Raw genomic sequence first — 26,358 nt, forward strand, 5'->3', positions numbered from 1 at the left:
AGGTTGCCATTTCCTACTCTCTGGGATCTTCCTGACCCAGGGATTGAACCTGCACCCCTTGCATCTCCTGCATCGACAGGTGGATTCTTTACCTCTGTACCACCTGGGAAGCTAGAGAATCTTTATTTTTATTCTTGTTATCTCCTTTAGTAGGGATGATAACTTAGAAATACCTTCCTTGCATTAATTTAGGCCCGTGATACTTTGTAAATCTAGTGAGCTTTCCATATCTAAGAATTCACTGAGACCAGGATGCTTTCAAGGAACTTTAGTGTTGTCATGATGTAAAGCAGACATCATGACAATTTACAGCTAGGAGATTAGCTGTTAGTTTCCTGTACTCTCCCCATAGCTCTGCTTTGCTACTTGTCTGTATTGTCTTAGCTTTATTGTTGGCACAGATTAAGAAAAGTTGACCATGTGTATATATGAATTGTTTTCAGAGGAAAGCTTGTTTTGAAGATGAAGAGTTAAATAAATTAAAGGTGCAGCACCAACAAAATCAGTTAGTAGTAGTAGTAGAAATGAATATGTTATAATGTTACAAAAGTGAATGTTCATCCTGGACTACTATTAAAATATATGGAAGAGAGAAGCAGAAATTTTTGAATTCCAGTGTTGTTAAACAAACCAAAAAAAGTGTGTATTTAGGCAGGATTTTGAAAGATATTTTTGATCTAGAAGGGGAGTAAACATCATTCTTTAGTGTTTATTATATTTATTTAAGGTGAGTTCAAACCATTGCAAGCAGATTGGCTCAGATTTTAGACTTGGTTATTTAAAAACTAGAATTAGTACTGAAAGTAATTTCTGATAAACATTGTTGAAAAAATTGCCCATTGCATTAGAAAAATGGTGTATATTTAAGTGGCATCCTTAACACTTTTTTTATAGAAACACTGGCTCTTTACCTACCTAAAAGTATTAATTTTATTGGAATTTGGTAGGCAAAAATCTGGGTTTTTGGTGTTATTTAAAGTAAACCTTATGTGTAAATTGTTAAGACCTGGAATGTGAGATATCATAAAAAGATAGGAATTATAACTTTTTAATCATGAAGAATGAGGCAAAATATCCTCAGTAGCCTGAAAAATGTAGTAAGTATGTCATAACAAAACTTTATTTAGGATCTCAGTTTCAGTTACCAAAATTCCTTATTGACTGATATGGATGTATAAAACATTTCAGCCACGGTAATACCACCTGTATAGGATTTGAGGATGCCAGTGAATCATCTAAGAAGGAATAAATCATACTCGTGAAACTCCTTATGTACCTTACGCATCTGAATTTTCCATTGAATACTAAAAGCAGGTGTCACTTTAAGGAACAGTAACTCCTTTTTGTAACTTAAGTAGAGTATTTTATTTATGCTAATCCCAAACTTCTAGTAGACTAAAAATCAGAAAAGCTTGCTTGCCTTAATATTTGAACAAACATAATGTATTGATGGAGTCCTCAGAGTGTAAAAACATGCATAGTATCTTGGTTTTCTAATACTTTGAGAGTTGCAGAATTTAATATCATTATTTAATATTTTAAATAAAGCTTATTTTATTTAGATGACATCTTCTAATAGTGAACAATAAATAGTTCATTAAGATTCTCTTGTCTGTATTGTTCATTTTGTCTTTCCTTTTTTAGGTGATATTGGAAATTATTATTACGGACAGGGTCATCCCATGAAACCTCATAGGATCCGCATGACCCATAACTTGCTGCTAAATTATGGCTTATATAGAAAAATGGAGATATATGTGAGTATACCTTTTGGTAAATATTCAGTTTTCTTTGTTTTTTACCATTGCTTTGAATTGTTTTCAAAGTTGGAGGGCATTTAGCAGATGAAAAGGACTGGAAGGAAACAGAAAGTCCTCTTTCTTTGTTTCAGTTTTCAGAGAGAACTTGAGAGTGTGGGAGCTGTGGCCTCCTTTTTCCCTTTTTCCTTCAACCATTTAAAAAAAACAGTCTCCCTCCCCCAGGTTTTCCCATAACTAGAGACCAATTCAATTTAGCATACTAAATATTTTTGTTAAAATAATTATTGACCTGTCTACGCTGCTGAAGAGTTGATCTGGGACTATTACAAAAGAATTAGGTAGAAAATTAATCATACAAATATTTGTTGGCATATGAAACACTGTATTAGTAAGCATGCAAAGTGTCTGTTGTGCAGAAAAGATAAGAATGTAGATAAACAGATAGAAGATGCAACAATTCCTGTCTGTTGGGTGAGAATAGGACGGCTTGTAGCAGTGAACAGAGTTGGGCAATATGTGTAAGCATCTTTCTTTGAGATCATAGACATTTAGAGAAGAGGAGTTGAATAGGAATTGTATTCAGGAAGCCTTGTGGAAGAAGGGTGTCATAAATGAAGTGAACTTCCTAGGAGCAAGGATGATTAGGATAGTCAAAGGAAAAGGAAGAGAGATTGTGAACTAATAGAAAATGAGTCTCATTTTACCTGGATGAGTCTCAACCTTCCTAAAAATTAATGGTCAGTGATGAAATTACTGGCTATGGAGCAGAAGGTTTATGATAAAAAATGTTAGAAAGTAGAGTTTATGCACATGGGTTTGTCTTTAGAAGGATTGACCCATTTCCACTAAAAAAAAAGGAGTGATTAATTCATAGTTGGTGTTAGACCTGTGTAATCCTTTTTAAAGGAATATTGTTTTTGAAATTGATTACTGCTTTCTGAAACACACATGTATAAATTTGGATTTGCTTTGAAATTTATCTCTTTTATTCTGGCAGACCTAGTTCTTTTGAGCATAGTGGTAGGGGACATTGTATACTTTGTGTTTGGTAACCCTGATCTAACCAGTTGTAATTCCACAATTCTGACATTTATTTTTCTTCACAGAGGCCCCATAAAGCCACTGCTGAAGAAATGACAAAATACCACAGTGATGAGTACATCAAATTTCTACGTTCAATAAGACCAGATAACATGTCTGAGTATAGTAAGCAGATGCAGAGATGTACGTTTCTATGTTAAAAGTATATATTAGTAGTGATAAGTATAAATAAGTACTTTCAGAACTTGCAATTAGAGTTACCTAAATCTAGATATTTTCCTGATCTAATTATTTTAATTGTTTATTTATTTTTAAAAGTCCATATGACAATACTAAAACTGCTTAAAAAACAAACAAACAAACAAACAAAAAGCAGCCTACCTGAAGCTTATTGGTCTGCCAGACTGCCAAAGAGCTATTTGGGTGTTCTTTGCTCTTTGTTTTGGTTTGTGTTAACTTTGAGATAGTGGATGTTGGTAGGGAAACCTCACTCCCCTGCTTTTAAAAATATGACTGTACTTTGGCATTAGTCTGGTGTGTATATTTCTTGTCTTCTATTTGTGTGCTTTAATCCAGACTATTCCAGAAAGTTCCAAAAAAGCAAAACTTGAATTTGCCTCTTGTAGGCAACTGTTTACATTGCATTTACAACTATCTGTTGGTGCTGCTAAGTCATTTCAGTTGTGTCCGACTGTGTGCAGCCCACCAGGCTCCCCATCCCTGGGATTCTCCAGGCAAGAATATGAGTGGGTTGCCATTTCCGTCTCCAATGCGTGAAAGTGAAGTCACTCAGTCGTGTCTGACTCCTAGCGACCCCATGGACTGCAGCCTACCAGGCTTCTCCGTCCATGGGATTTTCCAGGCAAGAGTACTAGAGTGGGTTGTCATTGCCTTCTCCATTACAACTATCTACTTTCAACTTAATACAACTTAATTCAACTTAATACAGCTATCATTGTATTAAGTATTGAGAGTAATCAGAGATGATTTAAATATATGGGAGGATGTTCCATTGGTTGTATGAAAATACTGTATAAGGGATTTGAGCATCCCCAGAATTTGGTATCATCTGGGTCCTAAAAACAATACCTTGTTGATACCAAGGGACAATTGTATGTATATCTGTATTTTCCTTTGCTGTATCAATGAAGCTTTTGATTCTCTTCTATACAGTGTTCTATTTTGTAGATATTTTATTATAAGAGATTGAATGCAAGAAGATAGAGTGCAAGATGTCTTTCTAAAATGACTAGAACAGTGTTTTTTAAAGCTTGATACTGGAGTTCATTCCGATGTTTTTATTGATGGACTTCAGTAATGATTTTGTTAAAAGAAAACAGTATTGTTTGTTCAGTAATACTAAATTAAGTATAGTTGCTAGACATCTTATAAATTCATAGAATTTGATGTATGTTTTATTTATCTCAAATTTGATTCAATAAAATGTTGTATTACAAATATTAATAGATATTATTTGCCCCTGTTTTTTCAATGGGGATTTAGGCTTAGATTAAGTCATAGTTAGCCCTAAGATAAAATGAACTAACAGGATTGGTTTTAAATTTACATAATTCTGAATTGTATTAAGATAATGGTCATATCTGAAGAGCAGAAAGCTAAAATGTATACGTTAAAATAAATGAAGGATGTGCAAAGCTATACAAAGTAATGACCCTTTTTCTTGAAGAGGATATAAATTGAGGGGTGAGGAGAACTGAGAATGGGTTGTACGATCTATGTCCATTTCGTCCTCTCAGTACTGAGAAGCTAAATACGTTGTGATGTGCTGTGTATCTATATGCATGTGTTGTCTCCTTGTGCATAAGTCTCTCTCATCTGCATCTTGGCTGTTAGGAGCTTAGTTAATTCTTAACCATCTTTTAAGATTAACATTAACCATGGATGTGGGCAACCAACTGTTATACTTTTTTGGTAATCAGTACATTTCAAAGTTATGGATGTTCTGTATACTTAAAGTAGTTTTAAAGAATGTAAATCATAAAGCAATTGGACTTAAATTTAAACTTTTTAGGATTTTTATTAATTTACTGTTGTATATTTAAGGAGAAATGCCTAGGAAATTTAACCTCATATTTTAATTAAATAACACCAAATACCTTTTCTATTTTGATAGCTATTGATTTGTTTAAAAAGCAGATATTTTCCACAAATAATCATGTTAAGAATTGGTGGCAGTATTTCAGATAAAATATTTTAACTGCCTTGGATAAAATTGCATACTTTACTACTGTGATATGCATATTTTATGAATGCATCAAATAAATGTTATTTTTAGGATATAGTTTTTGTAAGAAAAGGCTTTCATTGATTCACAGAATGGATTGAAATTAATGAAATCCGTCTTCCACAGTTAATGTTGGAGAGGACTGTCCAGTGTTTGATGGACTTTTTGAATTTTGTCAGCTTTCAACTGGTGGCTCAGTTGGTAAGTGTCTTGATTTCGTCAAATTTAAAAGTTGATTTAAACTTGTGTGTATTTTTTGAGATGTTTGTTTGAAACAAGCTTTAATAGTGGCTGATTTTCGTAACAAAAGCAGTATGTGTATAGTATGCATATAGTATGCGTATAGCTGTTTACAGTTACAGTTGTTTTCAGTGGCGCGCCCCCCCCCCCCCCCCCCCCCCCAGTTTTGTGATCATAATGTCACAAACTTTTTATTTGCAGCTTTTTACTTCAGTTGCATTTTCACTTACAGACTTCTTTTTCCTCCGTTTCTTCTAGCTACCATTGTCACTACCGCTTTCCAACTATGTGCTCTGATTTAACCAGATCACAGCTACAGGAAAATATTTACCTAAAGAGAAACTGTTAGTGCCCATGACAGTGATCCTCCTATGATTTTATACTCATTTGCTTATGCATGACATCCTCTTTCCTCTAGGGCTTTTCTCTAGTTATAGTAACTTTTAATTTTGAACATTAAAAAATTTCTCCTATCTTTAATTGTTAGCTGGTGCTGTGAAATTAAACAGACAACAAACTGATATGGCTGTTAACTGGGCTGGAGGATTACATCATGCTAAGAAATCAGAAGCATCAGGATTCTGTTATGTTAATGATATTGTGCTTGCCATCCTTGAATTACTAAAGTAAGTTCATTGTGTTTGACATTTTTCCTGTAAAAAGTGTTTTAATTTATAATAAAAAACTGTGCCTTTTTTAAAACGTGAACAATGGGTTGAAAATAGTTAATAAATCATGTACAGATTCATTCTAAACCATTGTAAAAATGTAGGAAATTTGGCTAGTTCTTGTATGATTAAGAATGAGAAGTGCATATTAATGTCTGAGAGTTTATTAAGTACCTTTCTAAAAGTATTAGAAGTAGCTTGACAGTTTAGATTGGAGATGTAGCTCTAACTATTGAAAAAAAATGACGTGACCCGAAGTTTGTGTTTTAACATTTTGTAAGTTTTAACTTTTCAAGAAAAAAATTTGAAACCTGTGTTGAAATTTGTTTACCTGTTGAATGTGACCAGTTCACTGCCTAGCTCCCTCATAGAGTGAGGTTTTGTTCTCTACTAATGGATATAATTAACTCTATCTCTAAATTGCTAAAGGAGGTTTTGTTCTCTACTAATGGATATAATTATCTCTATCTCTAAATTGCTAAAGGAATCAGTTTTAAAGTTTTTCTTGACTGTCAGTTGGAGAGAAAGATCTATAGAGGTATTTGTGATTTTGGAGATTTACAAAGTTAGACTTTTTTTTTTTAGCTCTCATTAGATAACACATCTTAGCCGATTCTACTTAAGATTGTAACAAATTGGTATTTTTCTCAAATTGAAAATGTTCTTGCCTGAAGTTATTCCATGCATGCTATTTATAAAGGCTGATTTTTCAGTCACTTAAAATTAGATATTGACTCAATAAACAACTGAGCTGTGTTATTTGACTAACAGAGAGCCAGGAAAACCACTTGAAATCATTTGCCTTGTTTTAACTCACTGTTGGTGTTGGTTCCTGTGTCTTCATCTCAGAGCAGTAGTTCTTGCCCGCATGCTAGTAGTCAACAAGCTTAGTTCAGTTTCTCTGGACACATTTCTTCAACTGGTACAAACTTGATTTAATTAACAGCAAACAGCTTTTGAGCCATTCAGACACTGTTCACGCTGTGTGAAAGTCACTCAGTCGTGTCCTACTCTTTGCAACCCCATGGACTATACAATCCATGGAATTCTCCAGGCCAGAATACCAGAGTGGGTAGCTATACCCATCTCCAGGGGATCTTCCCAACCCAGGGATCGAACCCAGGTCTCCCACATTGCAGGCGAATTCTTTACAAACTGGGCTGTGAAGGAAGCCCGTTACACGCTATTTTTATTTTATTATTTTATAGAAAGTCTATGATGAGACATTGTTTTCTAAGTTTCTGAATGTTGCTTTCCTGTGAGTTGAGGATATTCTTGTGAGGGCTTAGTCTTGTTTTGTCAGCCTGTATGTATTACATTCTTTTAACATGGCTGTGGTAGTATTGTAAAATGAATAATAGTACTATACCATCTAATTCCATAAAAATCATCACTTCCTTGTGCCTTGAAAGGATGATATATGACATTCACTTTCTTTATTTCTTGTTTTGACATGAGTTATCACTAACATAAGATGTCCAGAATGATGATACTTGTGACTCTGAAAATGCATTCGGATTCCGCTGTGATTGGTCGTTCTCCAAGCAGCACTGTCAAGTGATGAGAAGCTTGTGGTTTCTGTCACAGCCATTCAGTTGGAAAGAAAAAGAAGCCATAGAGAATAGTGAACAAACAAGCATGGCCATATTTCGTTAACACTTTACTTATAGACATTGAGAAGGCAATGGCACCCCACTCCAGTACTCTTGCCTGGAAAATCCCATGGATGGAAGAGCCTGGTAGGCTGCAGTCCATGGGGTTGCTAAGAGTCGGATACGACTGAGTGACTTCACTTTCACTTTCCACTTTCACGTATCGGAGAAGGAAATGGTAACCCACTCCAGTGTTCTTGCCTGGAGAATCCCAGGGATGGGGGAGCCTGGTGGGCTACCCTCTATGGGGTTGCACAGAGTCGGACACGACTGAAGCGACGTAGCAGTAGCAGTAAAGACATTGAAATTTAAATTGCATTTAATTGTCACATATGAAATTAATGTTTTTGATTATATTTTCAGTCATTTAAAAATGTACAAAAAAAATATGTTCTCAAAGACTGTACAGAAGCCATTGTCTGCATTTGAACTGTGTCACACCCTATTTTATAATACTAAAGGTTTACTAGAGAGATGTGAGATGCTTTACAGTAGCAATTGTAACTAAGGTGTAATCTTTAATTATAAATATATAGAAACATGCACTATGTTTTCAAAGCAGAATAAGAGATATTTCAGAAAGTAAATACATTTTCTTACCTAGATATAAAGGTTGTAAAGAGAAGATTTATAAGATCTGAGGTTCAAACTCTGACTTGAGGGTGGTCTCTTTGAATGGTCTCTTAGGCTAGAAGAAAAGAAAGGGGATTAAACATTCTGGAATGTGGGAGCTCAAAAACAGGTGTCCTAAATCTATGGTAGTTCTTCCTGTCTTAAAACCTTATTGAAAACTTATGGCTTTGTTTGCAGGTATCATCAGAGAGTCTTATATATTGATATTGATATCCATCATGGTGATGGTGTTGAGGAGGCTTTTTATACAACAGATCGTGTAATGACTGTATCATTCCATAAGTATGGGGAATACTTTCCTGGAACAGGAGACTTAAGGGTAAGATTGAATTCTGTCTGAATAAATGTTATGAGATGAACCTAGAGGAGGTTAGTAATCTTACACCTGAACTAATATTTTTCTGGATCATTAATTTGAAGCTTATATGAAAGATTAAGTCATTTTTATGTGCTGTAATGTTGTTGTAATTCACTTTTTTGCTGACTATAAGCAAAAATTCAATAACTTTAAGGGCTTTCTTTTGCTGAGCTTTTTATTTGGTTGAATAAATACTTTGGAACATCCACAAAGCATGAAGCAGTTTTTTTGATGTTAAGTTTGAATCATCAAACCCTACTTGATTGTAGCCTATATTGCTATTGAACATAAAGATTGGTGGGATAAAATAATTGACTAGAGTCTTTTTAAGGTTTTTGTATTGCCCTCTTTTTGTGATTTGTCTTTAATTACTCAGACTTTAATCTCTTTTTTTCTTTAGGCTTCCCTCTCTCCCCCCTCATTTCTATCCCCCAACTCCCTCGCAATTTAGGGAGAAAAAGAATATCATAGCTTATCCTGCCTGCCTATTTATATATTAAGCACATTTATTTCTATTATATTTCTGTTATCTTCTTTCATTTAGTGCTTTGAAGTCCCCCCCACCTTTTTTTTTTCTTTTTGCTTCACTAGATGTTTTGATTTTTGAACCAAACTACAAGCACATTGAAGTTTATTCAAAAATTTATACAGCTGCTTTTATTTTTTTTTTAAACAAAAAGATTTTTATTGAGGAATAAAGTCTACAAATGAAAAGGCACAGAAAACATGAACTTTAAAAACACTAAAGAAATACATATCAGTATACATTTAACTCAAAGCAAAAAATTTGTTTACCATTTCCATTTTATTCTCATCTTTTTACTCTATAGGCCTTTGTGGGGAGGGTCAGCTGCTTTTAATTTAGCTGTATTATATGGGAGATTTCTTTTAGCATGCCATTCAACATTAGTCCTAAACTATTATGTTAAGGTAAGTTTTAAGTCTGTGATATGTCCTTATGTTAGAGTTTAACAACCAAAAGTTTAGAGTGGGCTTAAAGTAGTCTTCAAATATATGATTTAATTGTTTGATCACAAGGTTGTGTTCTTTCAGTAAGAGTGCAGATGATGAAACTTTTCTTTACCCGTAAGTGGGTAGGAGGTCATTTGTTTCATTTATTTCAGTTTAAATTATGTGGCTTTTAAAAAATTTATATTTTCAGTTCTTTCTTGCCTTGGTAGCTCATCCAGTGCCTTTACCCACTTGGTCTTATCTTACAGACCAGTGATTCCCAATGATCCTTAAACTAGCAGAGTCAGTTATACTGGAGAAAAAGCACATATTCTCAGACTCCAGAAATTCTGAATGATTCTATTCTGCACACTAAAATTCAAGAACCACTGCTCTAAACCAGTAGAATTTGTCTATAACCATTGCACTCTGATGGAAATTAAGCAAAAACTTTCCCAGCTTTAAGCTTAAAGAAATTACACTGCAAGACAGTGTAATTTTAACTCATCTCAGAAATGGCAGTGGAAGCCTCTGTTTAATTTCTAACAGTGTACTTAGAATTGTTTGAAGTTGGAAGATACTGGAAAATGTGTGTTTTAAAGATTGAAAATGACTTTCAACATCTCTTTTCCTCTCAAGATTTTATACTCCTATGAAATGTCACATTTCTTTTCCCTTTAGGTATTAAAAGATATCCCCAAGTTTAGGAAACTAAAATCAGTTTCCTACATTGTACGTGTTGTTGTATTTGGACTTTCATGAAGTTCAAGTATTATATAATTTAGTAAACATTACCATTTCTACCTGAGAATTCATTCTAAATCAGAAAAGAAGTCTACTGTGAGCTTAGGTCGTTGTTAAAACTATGCTTGCATTATTATTAGATCAGTAGTCTGTAGATGGAAGAAAAAAACCAAAGGTGTGATAAGTAGTAGTAGTAGTCGTCGTAGGTGTAGTAGTAGTTACGGAGGGTATAAAACTTGGTCCAATAAGGGCCGCAGTTCTGAACTGTGAGTGAGAAGTGCTTTTAATTCACCTTTAACTCGAGTGAGAAGTGCTAACCAACTTTCTGTATTCTGAAATCTTAGTGTCAATGTGTATTCCAACTGTGTTTTTTTACTACAGAAGTCTCAGGATTTACAGCATTTTAGTTTGTCCATATGTGTTTAGTTTGTATTTAGTTATATAAAAATTTAGATTCTTTAAGAAAAATTGTGGGAGTGTGTGTGTAATTTCATGCTTTTTCATCAAAAGTTGGATCATAACAACTCTAATATTGAAGGGTAAAGGGTAAACTATGCTCTTTAAAAAATGGATTCAAGCTGAGATTGTTCCATGAGAAAAAAGGGAATAACATGTGTTTGTATTAGTAATCCTAAAGATTCATGTATATTGAGACATTATACAATTGACCCTTGAAAAACAAGGGGATCAGGGATGCTGACTCTCCTGCAATTGAAAACCTGCATATGACTGACTCCCCAAAAGCAGGAATACTAATAGCCTTCATGATAACATAAATGGTCAATTAACATATTTTGTACATCTACATATATTTTATGCATTCATGACATACTTTGTTCTTAATTTTCAAAAATATTTCTAAGTGCAGTTCACATGCAGGTTTTTTCATGTTGTTTCAAACCTCCAGAAAAATTTTCTAATACATTTATTGGAAAAAAAATCTGCACAAAAGTGGACCCACCATTCAAACCTTTGTTGTGTAAAACAGGTCAATTGTAATGAGAAATGTCTCTACCATCTCTTCTAAAATTATACAGTTGACTCTTGAACAACACAGGTTATGAAATTCTGAGGGACTTTTTTCACTAAGTAATTACTTCAGTGCTACACAATTTGCAGTTAATTGAATCCACAGATGCAGAATTGTAAATATGGAGGACAGACTGTAATGTTAAACTCAAGTTTTCAACTATGCTGTTTATACCCCAGTGTTGTTCAAAAATCAACTATTCATAGTGTGTGTGTGTACATATATACACATATACATAAACATAGATTTACACATGCATAAATTATAATTAATAAAATAAGTATATATGTTTTGTATGTGTGTAGCTGGAACTCAGTTTCTCTCTTTTGCTTCTTTTGGGAGGTATTAATGCCTTGAGTGATACTTTTTTAACAAGTAGAAACAAAATTTATTTCAAGCCTAGTTAAATAAGACAGATTTCAGTGTTTTAGTCTGTAGCTGTTAAAACTTCAAGAAAGTCTTACCAGTATTAATCAACTCATACCAGATTGTGAGCCACAAGAAACGGTTTTGCATTAGAGACAATGCAGGACAACCCTGTCCTGCAGGGTTCTTTGGCTCAGAGTTTGAATTTCCTACAGTTTGACTGGTAAATTTGTCTTGTGTATTTTGTTTATGACAAATTTCTTGAGTTAATATGTAATTTCAAACTGCCCTTAACTGTGTTAAATTTCTTTCCTCCCCAAAATAATCATTACAGATTAACTAGAATTGGTTCTTTTCAGCTTTATAAATATCCATAAATGTTGAAATACATACTTATTCTATATTATTTCCTCTCTCAGCCTATAAGATGAATTCAGAATTGGGTTTGTTACCTACTCTTTTAAATCTTTTTAAAATATTTGAATAATTAAATATGTCAAACTTTTTATTATAATGTATTCTCTAAGATCTACTTACACTATGTATTTTAGGATATTGGTGCAGGAAAAGGCAAATACTATGCTGTCAATTTTCCAATGAGAGATGGTATAGATGATGAATCATATGGCCAGATATTTAAGCCTGTAAGTATTACTATTTTTTAAAATGAAAAGGAATTCTAAAATGTTTTTTAGAGATATTAACATTTGTTACCTTATACATAGATTATTTCAAAAGTGATGGAGATGTATCAGCCTAGTGCTGTGGTGCTACAGTGTGGTGCAGACTCCCTATCTGGTGATAGACTTGGTTGCTTCAATTTGACAGTTAAAGGTAAGCGATTTGAAGGGTGATACTCCAGAAAAAAATTTTCTTCTTCCTAAGAACTTCCCATAAAAATTGTCTTTTTTTACCTGCTACTTAACACGGAACCACGTGTGTCTTATATTTTTTACAGGTTTTTGGCATATGTATGTATGTATTTCGAATTGATTTATATAATTACAGTTAATCTAGTTTCAGTAAATTAGGTCTTTTATTTTGTCAAATTTATATATACATTTTTATGTGAGCAGTTTTATAAGACTTGTTGCTGTCCCAACCAAGGCAGTGATTTTCTTCTCTTTTTTTTAACTTATATTTGTTTATTTATTTATTCTGGTTTTATTAAGATGTCGTTGACATGTAGCCATGTAAGCTTGAGGTGCACATTATAATTTGACTTCAATAGCATGATTTCAGCATCGTGAAATGATTAACACAGAAGGTTTAGTGAACACTCATCATCTCCTATAGTTAAAACATTAAAGAAATAGATTGAAAATGTGTATATTTTTCTTTGTGATGAGAACCCTTAGGATTACTGTCTTTAACAGCTTTCATTTATAATATACAGCAGTGTTAATTATCTGCATCATCATGTACATTTAATCCCTCATACTTATTTATCTTTTAATTAGAAGTTTGTATCTTTTTATTATCTTCATCTAATCCCCTCCCCACCTCTGGTAATTACATATCTGATCTCTTTTTCTGTCAGTTTGTTTGTTGTTTGTTTTTGAAGTATAATTGACCTGCACCATTATAGTAGTTATTTTCTGGTCCACAGCATTGTAATTTGATAATCTGTACATTTCCAAATGATAACCATGATAAGTCTAGTTGTCATCAATCATCATGCAAAGATATTATTTTGCTGTTGACTGTATTCCCAACACTATATTTCATACCTGTGTCTCATTTATATTGTACTTTTTAATCTCCTTCATCTGTTCTCCCCTCTTGCAACTATCTTACTTATTTTCTGTAACTATTTCTGTTAAGTTATATTTGCTCATTTGTTTTTTAGATTCCACATATTACACTTAGCATAATTTTCAACATTTTTGGTTGATTCTTTTGGTGCTTACCTTTCTTAAGACAATATGCAAGCTTTTTTTATTTTTTTTTTGGCCATGCCATGCAGCTTATGGGATCTTAGTTCCCCAACCAGGGTTTGAACTCTGGCCCTCAGCAGTGCAAGCCCAAGAGTTCTAACCATTGGACCACCCGGGAATTCTGCAAGCTGTATTATTATTTTTAACTTAATTTTAACCTTGTATATTTACTTTCCATTGTGAAAGAAAAGGGAGTCACCACTGTGTCCCTAACACATGCATTTACCCTTCCAGTATCCCATTTTTGCGGTTTAAATCTAGACCAGAATTTTAGTTATGGTAGTCATTGTTTATGGCATCATCAAAAACATTAAAGCATGGTTCAGCTTACTCAATTTTCCTTTTGCATAACTTGTTTTTCTGTGCAATTTTGTCATTTCCTTCGTTTTCTCAGTTACTCATTAATAAATGAAGGTGGATCAGGTTTTCTATCAGTTTTACCTTCTTGAAGAACAGCCTTCTGACCTGTTCTTGTTTGGGTGAATTTCCTCTGTAGATCTGTTAGAATGTTGAGCTGTTCTTTGCTTTTAAGTGTTAAAATCAACGTGATAGAGGTCCAGACCAAAGTAAAGATCACCATTATGGAATGAGCTGCTAGGGTGTAAGAATAAATCTGAAAATATTTTATAAGTTTTGAAAATTTATCGTACGTAGGTTAGTAGTATTAATCATGGATATTGTACAAGATTTTGGAGTTGTTTTCCTTGTGAACTTTTAGGTAACAAGTTCATGTTCTACTTGAATTCGCTCATAAAAGGTGAAGAATTCTCAGGTAGAACTTTTTCCAGTACTTACTATTGGCTTAAATGGAAATTAACAACTAAATTTAGATTTTAAAGACTATTTTATTTAATATTAGGATGGCTCCTGTGCCGGGCAGCATTAGAATTATTAGATAATCAATCTATTCTACTTATATTAGGTTGAACGATTTGAAATTATCTGTTTCCTCAAAAATGGATATGATCTTCTTAAAATCTATCTAATGTCCTCAAAGTGTGCATTACTTTGTCACTTTTCTTGTCTTAACTTTTTGAAAGTCCTTAATGCCTTTGTGTGTAAAAGTAATAGCTTTCATAACTATAAGCCACAACATTTACTCTTACTGTAAATCTACATTATATTTCAACTGACTGATAGAATGTAAGTTGTATAAAGCATATAAAGGTATTTGCAATCCCAAAGCTTAAACTTGATTCCAAGCTTTTTCCAGTGCCAGCTTCAAATCAGATTTCTCAGGTCTGCTAAAGTCAGTTTACCTCTTGTCCGTCTCCTTTCTATCTTCGTTTATATTGTTACAATTGTATGTTCTCCAGTCTTCATTTTTATAAGTTTTAGCCTTTAGAAAAATCCCTTTATAATCATTTTTGTCAGATTCTGAGATGAAGGAAAAGGAAATGTCCTTTTTTAGCCAGCTTTCTTTACTTAGAAGTCTTTAAGTTAATTTTTTGTTTGTTTCATCTTTAAAAATACCCAAATGGCTTTCCCCTATTATAAGAAGCATGCATTTTTGTAATTGCAGTAATAAAAATTGGGTTGTGACTCATATAATGTGACTATTGAATACTTAATGAAAATGCCCACAGTTATAGTTACATGAAGAAAACTTTAAGCTTTTAAAAATTAGGAAGAATTGGAAGGGAATATTTAAAAAAAAACTATCTTTGGATGATGAGGCTTCACTGGTAGCTCAATGGTAAAGAATCTGCCTGTCAATGCAGGAGACTCATGGGTTTGATCCTTAAACTGGGAACATTCCCTGGAGTAGGAAAGGGCAACCCACTCCAGTATTCTTGCCTTGGAAATCCCATGGACAGGGGAGCCTGGTGAGCTACAGTCCATGAAGTTGCAAAGAGTAGGACATGACTTGGCAACTGAATACAACAGCAGCATCTTCAGATGATAGATTTTTAGGTAGTTTTTTTTCTTTGTACTTATTTTGATTTTTCCAAATATTCAACATGTATCAGTTTCTTCTGTAATTGAAGGATTTTGTTCTTGCTTTAAAGGTTGACTTATGTTCCTGAATGATGATAATATAAGAAGTTACTAGTGACTTGTAATTGATTATTGAATTATGACATCCAAATGAAATATTTTGTTTTTATGTTAGGTTTACTTTATATTTAGATTTCTATACAAAGAAATTTGTTAAAGTTGTTTTTAATAGTAATAATATAAATAAGTTAAGTGTCCATAATACCACTATCTAAAATAACCTATAGTTAAGCCTTAGAAAGCATTACTACGAACAAAGCTAGTGGAGGTGATCGAATTCCAGTTGAGCTATTTCAAATCCTGAAAGATGATGCTGTGAAAGTGCTTCACTCAATATGCCAGCAAATTTGGAAAACTCAGCAGTGGCCACAGGACTGGAAAAGGTCAGTTTTCATCCCAATCCCAAAGAAAGGCAATCCCAAAGAATGCTCAAACTACCACACAATTGTACTCATCTCACACGCTAGTAAAGTAATGCTCCAAATTCTCCAAGCGAGGCTTCAGCAATACATGAACCGTGAACTTCCAGATGTTCAAGCTGGTTTTAGAAAAGGCAGAGGAACCAGAGATCAAATTGCCAACATCCACTGGATCATGGAAAAAGCAAGAGAGTTCCAGAAAAACATCTATTTCTGCTTTATTGACTATGCCAAAGCCTTTGTGTAGATCCCAATAAACTGTGGGAAATTCTGAAAGAGATGGGAATAGCAGACCACCTGACTTGCCTCTTGAGAAATTTGTATGCAGGTCAGGAAGCAACAGTTAGAACTGGACATGGAACAACAGACTGGTTCCAAATAGGAAAAAGAGTACATCAAGGCTGTATATTGTCACTCTGCTTATTTAACTTATATGCAGAGCACATCACGAGAAATGCTGGACTGGAAGAAACACAAGCTGGAATCAAGATTGCTGGGAGAAATATCAGTAACCTCAGATATGCAGATGACATCACCCTTATGGCAGAAAGTGAAGAGGAACTAAAAAGCCTCTTGATGAAAGTGAAAGAGGAGAGTGAAAAAGTTGGCTTAAAGCTCAACATTCAGAAAACGAAGATCATGGCATCTGGTCCCATCACTTCATGGGAAATAGATGGGGAAACAGTGGAAACAGTGTCAGACTTTATTTTGGGGGCTCCAAAATCACTGCAGATGGTGACTGCAGCCATGAAATTAAAAGATGCTTACTCCTTGGAAGGAAAGTTATGACTAACCTAGATAGCATATTCAAAAGCAGAGATATTACTTTCCCAACAAAGGTCTGTCTAGTCAAGGCAATGGCTTTTCCAGTGGTCATGTATAGATGTGAGAGTTGGACTGTGAAGAAAGCTGAGCGCCGAAGAATTGATGCTTTTGAACTGTGGTGCTGGAGAAGGCTCTTGAGAGTCCCTTGGACTGCAAGGAGATCCAACCAGTCCATTCTGCAGGAGATCAGTTCTGGGTGTTCTTTGGAAGGAATGATGCTAAAGCTGAAACTCCAGTACTTTGGCCACCTCATGCGAAGAGTTGACTCATTGGAAAAGACTCTGATGCTGGGAGGGATTGGGGGCAGGAGGAGAAGGGGACGACAGAGGATGAGATGGCTGGATGGCATCACCAACTCAATGGATGTGAGTCTGAGTGAACTCTGGGAGTTGGTGATAGACATGGAGGCCTGGCGTGCTGCGATTCATGTGGTCGCAAAGAGTCGGACATGACTGAGTAACTGAACTGATCTGAAACCTGTATAGTCTTAAGTAATTTTTTTGTTCATGTCTGTGGAGAAAAGTGGTAACAAAACATCAGTTTAGATTAGGTTGTACTTAATGTTTCATTGTAACCTCACTTATTTTTTCCCCCCAGGTAACCTTATATGAACATAGGATTTTCATATCACATTAATAAAAATGTGTTATATTTTAATCTTAATATAGTTGTATACTTGACTTTTCCATCAAGTACGCTTGTTAACATAGCCAGTTATGTCTTAATGAGTTTTGTATATTGTGTAAAAGGTGTTTGATGAAAGTTTTAGACTAGAAATTTTCTTAAAATTTTTATGTATTATTTGTTTTTTAAATATTTTGCAAAGCCATTTTGGTTGAGTAAAATTTTGTTTATATTTAAAAATTTTTCTTTTCCAGCTGTTACAGTGTGTAAATGTATTGTTACCCAAATCTTCTTTGTCTTAGGTCATGCTAAATGTGTAGAAGTTGTAAAAACTTTCAATTTACCATTACTGATGCTTGGGGGAGGTGGATACACAATCCGCAACGTTGCTCGGTGTTGGACATATGAGACTGCAGTTGCCCTTGATTGTGAGATTCCCAACGGTAAGTGTTCTTATTGTGATGTCTTTATTGGACGAACTGTCTGTTTGTAGAAGAAGATGGTTAGGTCATTAGAGTTGATTCCAAAACTATGTAAATAGGAGAGCAGCCACTAAATTCATTTTGTATTCACTTTTAAATATTTTCTCTGGAAATATTTTACAACTTGAGTCTGGATTTTGTGTATGGATTGAGCTTTTAATATGTAACTTTATTTCATTATTTTTAATAGAATTGCCATATAATGATTATTTTGAGTATTTTGGACCGGACTTCAAACTGCATATTAGTCCTTCAAACATGACAAACCAGAACACTCCAGAATATATGGAAAAGATAAAGTAAGACATCATCAAATTGATTTGATTAACATTATTAATGTAACTTTTGAAGCTTTTAGAAAGTCATGTGCAGTAGGTCAGTTTAACTTTATACATAAGGTATTCCCTTTTGTCAAAAGTATTTGAAACCTTAAGATTGTTGGTTTCTTTAATTTTATAAAATGATGGAAAATGTATAATAGATTATAGCTCAAAAATACTTCCGTTTTCTGTTAGTTAAAATGGACTTTTTTGTTGAAAAGGGCTCTATAAGTTGTATATTTTCTTGCTTTACACAAAAGTGAAATTTATTTTCATTGAAACACTTGATAAACCTTTCTCTAAGAAATAGAGTTTGGAGAGACATTGTTCGTACCCAGACCTGGGTTTGTGCCCTCACTCCATGACATTTGGCAAGTTAATTTGCCTTTATGCTTGTATTTCCTCATCCTTGAAATGGGGGATGAAATTTAGTATCTACCTTGTAAATTTTGAGGATTAAACAGGTTAATAATAGGTAAAGTATCAGTACCCAGTAAATGTTACGATTTTAATTCTTAGGTTAAGCTAGATAAAAGATGCAATTTATTTTGCTTAATGTTTCCTCTTTCACTGAAAAGGAACTTGAAAGAAAATATTTTTTCTAATAACTATGCATGTTGTAATTTAGACAGCGTTTATTTGAAAATTTACGCATGTTGCCTCATGCACCTGGCGTCCAGATGCAAGCTATTCCAGAAGATGCAGTTCATGAAGATAGTGGAGATGAAGATGGAGAAGATCCAGACAAGAGAATTTCTAGTAAGATAGTCCTTTGATGTGTATTCTGTTACATTTTTCTGGTTTATTAAAAGCACACTACAGACTGAAGGTTTTGGTTGCCCAAGAACTTCACCTGTTTTCATGAGCACACTATTATTACTGTCTATTTTCATCATTTTTTAAATCTTATGTAGATTTAATTTCCTTTGTCTCAGAGCCTGATTTGAGTGTCAGCAATTTCATTTTCTACAAATTAACCACTTATGTGTAGTGTAAGTTGAATAACATTAAGCACCTTCTGTTTGATTCTACCATCTAATTCCACTTAATATGATTTGTAAGCTTTTAGCCTAATAGTATGCTATTATGGTATAGACATTCTAACATAATTGACATAAATGATATTTCTTATTTTCTCTCCTTCTCTCAGCTCTGAAATAAAAGGTTACTTTTTATTTAAAGACATCACTCCTACTTCCTATCAGGAAAGCAATATTTTTTTCCTCCAAAGTTTTTTTTTTTTTTAATGAGAACCTCTAATGTTCTTCGTATTCCTTTGAATTATTTCTTCCTAGATTAAAGCTAAATTTTCAATGTTTAGCAAGCCATGCATTCAGTTATAATCTTAAAATCTGTTTCCTTACTTTTAAATATGACTGGCTAGTTCTTCTATAGAGCAATGCACTTAACAGTTGTAAAATCTGTGACTGCCTTTGTCAAAATGTTATTAAAAATCTTTTAATGTGTCAGTTCGAGCATCAGACAAACGAATAGCTTGTGATGAAGAGTTCTCAGATTCTGAGGACGAAGGAGAAGGCGGTCGTAGAAATGTGACTGATCATAAGAAAGGAGCAAAAAAAGCTAGAATCGAAGAAGACAAGAAGGAAACGGAGGACAAAAAAGCAGGTCAGATTTATTTTTTGATAGATGTTTTAATTGTAAGTTTTTGAAAGTGAGCAACCAGGCAATTTTTATAAGATCCTGAAATACTTAAACGAGTATCAGAAATAGGTGAGTATGCTAAACAAATAGGTGACTTTTTTTCCCTCCATGTAAGTAAACTTTTAGTTAAAGCTCTCCAAATGTTATTAGTCATATTTGCTTCTATAATATAGGAAACTATCTCTTCTTGGCAACATAGGCTTAAAATATTGAACGTTGCACTGTGATCTAGACTGAGTGAGAGAACAGACTGGTTATAGACCCATATGTAGCCCATGAGCAGAGCGGAAATTCTAAGCTAATTTGTAACTGCCTGTAAGTTTATTTGATGAGAATAAAGCATAAAAGAAGACTCACATTATATAACCTTAGACCAGTTTCACCATTTTGAAAAGGCTCAGAGAACAGACTTTGTTATAATTTGAAAGAAACGTAAAAGCGATGGAAAGATGGGAAGGGATTTGAGAGCTGGGTTAGGAGGAGACAATACTTTCTGATGTCTTAACTTTAAAAATGTGTCTTGTCTGTTGAGGCAAATGTGTCAGTTTGTCTGTTGAGAAAATAGATGATTTAGGGCATTGCATTTGCTTTCAGAGTGTGTTATCTTTTATCTGAGTTTCCAGAGCACTTACACATATCTCAGTCATTTTATTTAACACATCATATTATAACACCTCATTAGGAACTTTACATCTCTCCCTGCTAGATTGAGCTGCTCTTGGCTAGAGAATGCAGTATCTTAAATACCTGAATTCTTGTACTTGGTGCATTTCCTGCTGGATACCTGCTACCTATATGCAGGTAACGGTGAGGAGCACAGGTTTTAGTTGACCTATTAATTTTGACCCTGTAGCATGTGTAAAACAGATTCAGAGGTACTGGGCCAACATCCTTTTTCTATCATATTGAAGTTACGTGAGTAAGCTGGCTCTCGTGTTCTTTTTTTACTAGAGAGTGTTTGGAATCTGTAGCATGTCTGCACATCTAGTTCTGTTTTGTTTGTGGATTGACTCCACTATAGGCTACTGTTCTCTGTCTATCATTTTATAATTTTAACTTCCCAATGTATTACAATGATGGCTCCAGTCTGCTCTTGTGTACTGATTGACATCCAGAGATTCCAGCTATGATTGAGGTAAGAAGGACTTAACTTTAGCTGTAGGATTTTTCTAGTATTTTTCTTTTCTCTGTCAATTTGTCTTTTCTGTATTTTTTGTTTGTTTGTCTTCCTTTCTGGCATTTATTCTTGCTTTTTAAACTTTTATCTTTCTATGCTTTTTCTTCCAAATGGGAAAGTGGGTGCACTAGAGTGCTTATCTTTCATTGCTGCTTTAGCTGAAAATGAGAGTGCCTTTTGATCTGGCTTTAATGGCCTGGTGGTGGATTAATCTCAGTATTTAGTTCCTAAATACTTCTGTTGCTGATAGTAATTGATACTTAAATTTCTTAGTTTAATAATGAAATTCTTCTTATAGTGTCTTGCATTTGTTAAAATCTTGCAACATACAGATAAAAGAAATACTACCATAGAAAACATTTTTAAAAGTCTGTAGTTCAGAACCTAAAGTTAGGAGTATTTCTTTGCTCTTCATCCCTCCCCAAACCACACTTGGCACTTTTGTTTACATATCTAAAATAAAGCCAGAAGCCAAAACAAATGTCATAATAAACATGTTGGTATATGTTTGTATTATAATCATTGCCTCACAACTTTGATTCATTGGCTTATCTAAAGAAAAAATTTACCACATTTTGGCTAATTTGTTTCAATGATCTTGAATGGACAGTGTTACTCTTACTATTTTGTTAATTTTTATTAAAATGGTAAAGTTCTGATACTTATATAGTGAAGGTTTAAAAAGTAATGGCTGTGTATATGTATGGCTAAGTCCCTTCACAGTTCACCTGAAACTGTCACAACATTGTTAATCAGCTATACCCCAGTACAAAAGAAAAAGTTTAAGAAAGAAAAGAGGGTACTAGAAAAGAAGGGTACTAGCGCTGAGAGTCGGACACGACTGAGCGACTTCACTTTCACTCGTCACTTTCATGCACTGGAGAAGGAAAAGCAACCCACTCCAGTGTTCTTGCCTGGAGAATCCCAGGGATGGGGGAGCCTGGTGGGCTGCCGTCTGTGGGGTCGCATAGAGTCAGACACGACTGAAGCAACTTAGCAACAGCAGCAGCAGCCTAACCATTATTTAAAAAAAACAAAAAAACTATTGGTTATATAAGCAATAGAATTTAGCTTCTGTTTTGTCTCTGACCTTAACTGATTCTGTCCTCTTGTCACAAAACTCCAGCCAAATTGGTCTTGCAGTTTTTCCTTCCAACCTAATTCCTTGTTGCCTCAAAGTCCTTTTGAGCTTTCCCTCTGTTCAAGGTACTTCTTCCCTTTTCCCACTCAAAAGTGATTTGTTCTTCAGAATGCCTCTCAAAGGTCACTTGTCATAGCCTTTCCTGATCTACCATGGTGTTTGCGCATGTCTGTTGGCTGAATGTCTTCATAGTATATATCCTGCCTATAATGCTGTGATCCCATAGGGCAAAGTTCCCAAAGGCGGGACTGCAAATGTTGCATTGATATTGAACCTCTGTCATTTAGTACATCTTCAGAAGCTTAGTTAGTTGTTGATTTCATGAACAATAATATTGTATATGGGAGTTTTTTATATTTTAAGTAAGATATATTTTAAAATAAAATATATGCATTTTATATTTCAAAATAGGTGTTAATCTCTTCCCAATTTTTGTTTTTAGATGTTAAGGAGGAAGATAAATCCAAGGATAATAGTGGTGAAAAAACAGATACCAAAGGGTAAGCTGTATTCTTTTTCTAGTAATTTTTATATGCTATAAAAATAATGAGTATGTTTACTGGGGTTGGGGTGAGTATACATATATTCTTTGAGAAGTACTGAACTAAACCTGGAATATCATCAGTAGGTTGTTATGAGATGCTCTGAATTTTAGTATGGTATGTAAGACAATATGGAGAAGGCAATGGCACCCCACTCCAGTACTCTTGCCTGGAAAATCCCATGGACAGAGGAGCCTGGTGGGCTGCAGTCCATGGAGTCGCTAAGAGTCGGACACTACTGAGTGACTTCACTTTCACTTTTCACTTTCATGCATTGGAGAAGGAAATGGCAACCCACTCCAGTGTTCTTGCCTGGAGAATCCCAGGGACGGTGGAGCCTGGTGGGCTGCCGTCTGTGGGGTTACACAGAGTCGGACACGACTGAAGTGACTTAGCAGTAGCAGTAAGACAATATATATGTATCTTAACCATTAGCTTATATTTCATTTACTTGCTTGTTTTTCATTTATGTAACATGCCTTAAAAAATTACAAAAGCTAATAATAATCAGTGTTGTAACTGAATGTATTAAAATAGGTCAGTTTATATTCTTGAACATAATTTATCTAAGCCTTGTTTTGCTATTAACTTTTATATAGACACTCATCATCTTTCATGGTGCTCTTATTTCTATATACATGATTTTTTGGTGTTATAAGACAGGTAAATTTTAAGAATCACTGGGCTAGTATAACATAATTTTTTAAAAGACCATAACTGAGCTTTCTGTTGTCAGAAAGCATATAGATGCTTGGCCACACATAATTTTGTGTTAGCCTTCATAGGATGACTTGGAATAGGTTGTAAAACCCTCAGAAGGTCAAGGCAGTCAGTCAGTGCTCCAAAAACTCAAGGCACTACCAGCTTACATGTTTCTTGGTGGGAACCTTAGGACTGATCTATTGGTCATTGCATTTAAACTGAGATTGTGCAGTTTTTAATATTTCATATTGCCTCTTTTAACAGAGCCAAATCAGAACAGCTCAGCAATCCTTGAATTTGAGTCTCACAACTTTCAGAAACCATAAAAAAGTGAGAAAATATTGGGAAGAAAAATGTTTTTTCTTTTTGAAGACTTCTGGCTTCATTTTATACTACTTTGGCATGGACTGTATTTATTTTCAAAATGGCTTTGTTTTTGTTTTTCTTGGCAAGTTTTATTGTGAGTTTTCTAATTATGAAGCAAAATTTCTTTTCTCCACCATGCTTTATGTGATAGTATTTAAAATTGATGTGTTATTATGTCAAAAAACTGATCTATTAAAGAAGTAATTGGCCTTTATGAGCTGATTTTTCCATCTTTTGTAATTATCTTTATTAAAAAATTGTACTTCGATTGTCTTTTGTCTGTTTATTACAACATGGAGTCTAATTTCATAGGCTAGTAACATGACCGTTTCTGTAGAAAAATAGAATACCCTAAAGCTGAAAGATCCTGATGTCCTAAGACATCCATGAACTGTTTAGGAAATTACTGTGTTTACAGTAATTATTATTTCTTACTCTAAAAGGAGTTCTACCATCTTGTTCTCTGTAGGTTAACCAGCCAATATTGGTGAAGATTAATATCTCATAATCATAATTTATCTTAGATTAATGAAACAAGCTATGCAGTTGAGATATAGGAATTAGCTTTGAGCTGAACCAAAGATTCTCAAAAACTGGTAATCGATTCTGAGTTGAAAGAAGAAATCTATGATCAGAAAAGGAAACTATAGCTTCCATACTGAGCTCTGTGGGACTCTTTTGCCAACCCCTACTATATACCAAGTAGACAAAGAATTGTATAGTGTGTTTGAACAGAAATTTCCTGTGTTTATGTCAAGGCTAAAATAAAACCTGCTGTTTAGACAAAACCTGGTTCTTGTACTGCATATTCATGGTACCCAGGTTCCACTATTACACCCAGGCTTCCAAATGAAGGAAATAAACACTTAAAAGTCATTTATCATGAGTTTATTGAATGTCTACCCACTTTAAGGCTTTGAGCATGCAACTGAACATAATGGGAAAATGCCTGCTCCCACAGCTTACACTTTAATGGTAGGAAGCAGACAAACGGGGTAATTTCTGCTCCTAGGATATGCAAAGGAGAGCAAAACATTTTAGAAACTTGCCAAAATCAATGAAATCTTTTTGCTGGGCCAAATTGATTGTTTTGAGTTAAAAATTTGGACAGTAGATCAGTCAAAAATATTTCTCTAAAAGCTCCTGTTAAATACTTCAGCATTTACAAAAACACCTGGACTTTTGTAATGAGCAGCTGTTCTCTCACCTGTATTTAACAGATATTTCACTTGCCATGTTGGTTCCAACTCTTTTTTTTCTTTAAATAAGTTTAAACAGAAGAAGTTGAAGCCCTCTTTATCCACTTTGTCATTTGATTCCCTTACGACTCTTCAGAAGTAACCATCCCTTATGCCTGTTTTCACTCTTGCTGCATATCTTGTAAGCATTCAAGCCCTTGTGGTGTTAGGAATTATGGAATTCAGTCCTTCATTCGTGAAATAGTTACATACATTTAGTGTTTGTGAAACACACAATGGTATTGCACATGTACACTTACGTAACTTGCTTTTTTACATTTTGATTAACCCTGTTGAACAAGTCCAACTCATTTTAACTGCTCTGTGTTAAGTTTCCATTTTAAGGACATACCAAAAATGTGTTTTAGTAGTGTAGTGAGCCTCCTTGGTTACATTTAGGTTTTGTTTTACTATTTACAAATAGAAGCATCTACATAAAGCTGAAGCCTCAAGAGAATAATATGAAACATGAAAGCTCAGCAAAGTGACTTGGTACAACATTAATACACAGAAAACAGCAACTGGTAATATACACAAACAGCCAGATTTGCCAGAAAAAGTAAGGTCCTATTTATAAGAGCAGTAACAAAAATTCTTATAAATAAAAAATATAAAGAAGCTATGGTTCTGGCATATACTGAAAAAGATCATAAGATGTCAAGATAAATACCCTAATACATATGGAACAATATTGGATAAAATAATTCAGATTGATGAAGGAAGAGATTATTCCTTGAGTGGTATTGGGATAATGGGCAATCAAATGGATAAAAAGAAGTTGTATGCTTTCCATGAGAAGAGTCAGATTAGCTGGATGTTGAATTTTATCAAAAGCATTTTCTGCATCTATTGAGGTAATCAATTTTTATTCAATTTTTTCACGTGATTTTAAAATTAATTTTTAATTAAAAAATATAAACATAATTTCTGGTCAAAGGGATGGAAATTTTATACATCCTTATAGCTTTCATTTCCTTTTTTTCAAATTGTCTTGTGATGACTTACAGATTCATCAGTTCAGCGTTCCTGGGACAATAGTGACTATCTTAGTTTCATTTCTTCCTTGGAAGATTTACCTTGTGGCTACAAATCCTAACAGAGTCTTCTGGGAGAATCATATGGTCCTGATAGGGGTAGTCACTATCATTTCAGTTTTAAAAATGGCACTTTAAAACAGACCTCAACTTGGCAGGGAGGTAGGGGGAGTGGAGAAGCTCTTTACTTAAGGAAGATACTG

The 26,358-nt window shown here is 34.1% G+C and overlaps 1 protein-coding gene across 2 annotated transcripts in view; it reads left to right on the forward strand.

Moving 5' to 3' along the window:
* HDAC2 (histone deacetylase 2) overlaps window positions 1-24,151 on the forward strand; it is a 35,367-nt gene extending 11,216 nt beyond the window's left edge. Inside the window, exons 2-15 of one of the 2 annotated variants that reach the window (XR_011568427.1) lie at window positions 1,645-1,757; window positions 2,867-2,984; window positions 5,173-5,247; window positions 5,774-5,912; window positions 8,417-8,558; window positions 12,240-12,332; window positions 12,414-12,522; window positions 17,794-17,934; window positions 18,164-18,272; window positions 18,922-19,052; window positions 19,764-19,919; window positions 21,042-21,090; window positions 22,716-22,773; window positions 23,782-24,151. Coding sequence is in view for 1 of the 2 variants with exons in the window: in XM_070795943.1 (XP_070652044.1) it covers window positions 1,645-1,757; window positions 2,867-2,984; window positions 5,173-5,247; window positions 5,774-5,912; window positions 8,417-8,558; window positions 12,240-12,332; window positions 12,414-12,522; window positions 17,794-17,934; window positions 18,164-18,272; window positions 18,922-19,052; window positions 19,764-19,919; window positions 22,716-22,773; window positions 23,782-23,812 (1,415 nt within the window). In the remaining variant the exon portion in view is untranslated. The remainder of the gene's footprint in view (window positions 1-1,644; window positions 1,758-2,866; window positions 2,985-5,172; window positions 5,248-5,773; window positions 5,913-8,416; window positions 8,559-12,239; window positions 12,333-12,413; window positions 12,523-17,793; window positions 17,935-18,163; window positions 18,273-18,921; window positions 19,053-19,763; window positions 19,920-21,041; window positions 21,091-22,715; window positions 22,774-23,781) is intronic. The other variant, XM_070795943.1, reaches the window with a different exon arrangement.
* Window positions 24,152-26,358: the final 2,207 nt, after the last annotated feature.

The sequence above is a fragment of the Bos indicus genome, chromosome 9 (genome assembly GCF_029378745.1).
Source record: "Bos indicus isolate NIAB-ARS_2022 breed Sahiwal x Tharparkar chromosome 9, NIAB-ARS_B.indTharparkar_mat_pri_1.0, whole genome shotgun sequence".
Classification (NCBI taxonomy): Eukaryota; Metazoa; Chordata; class Mammalia; order Artiodactyla; family Bovidae; genus Bos; species Bos indicus.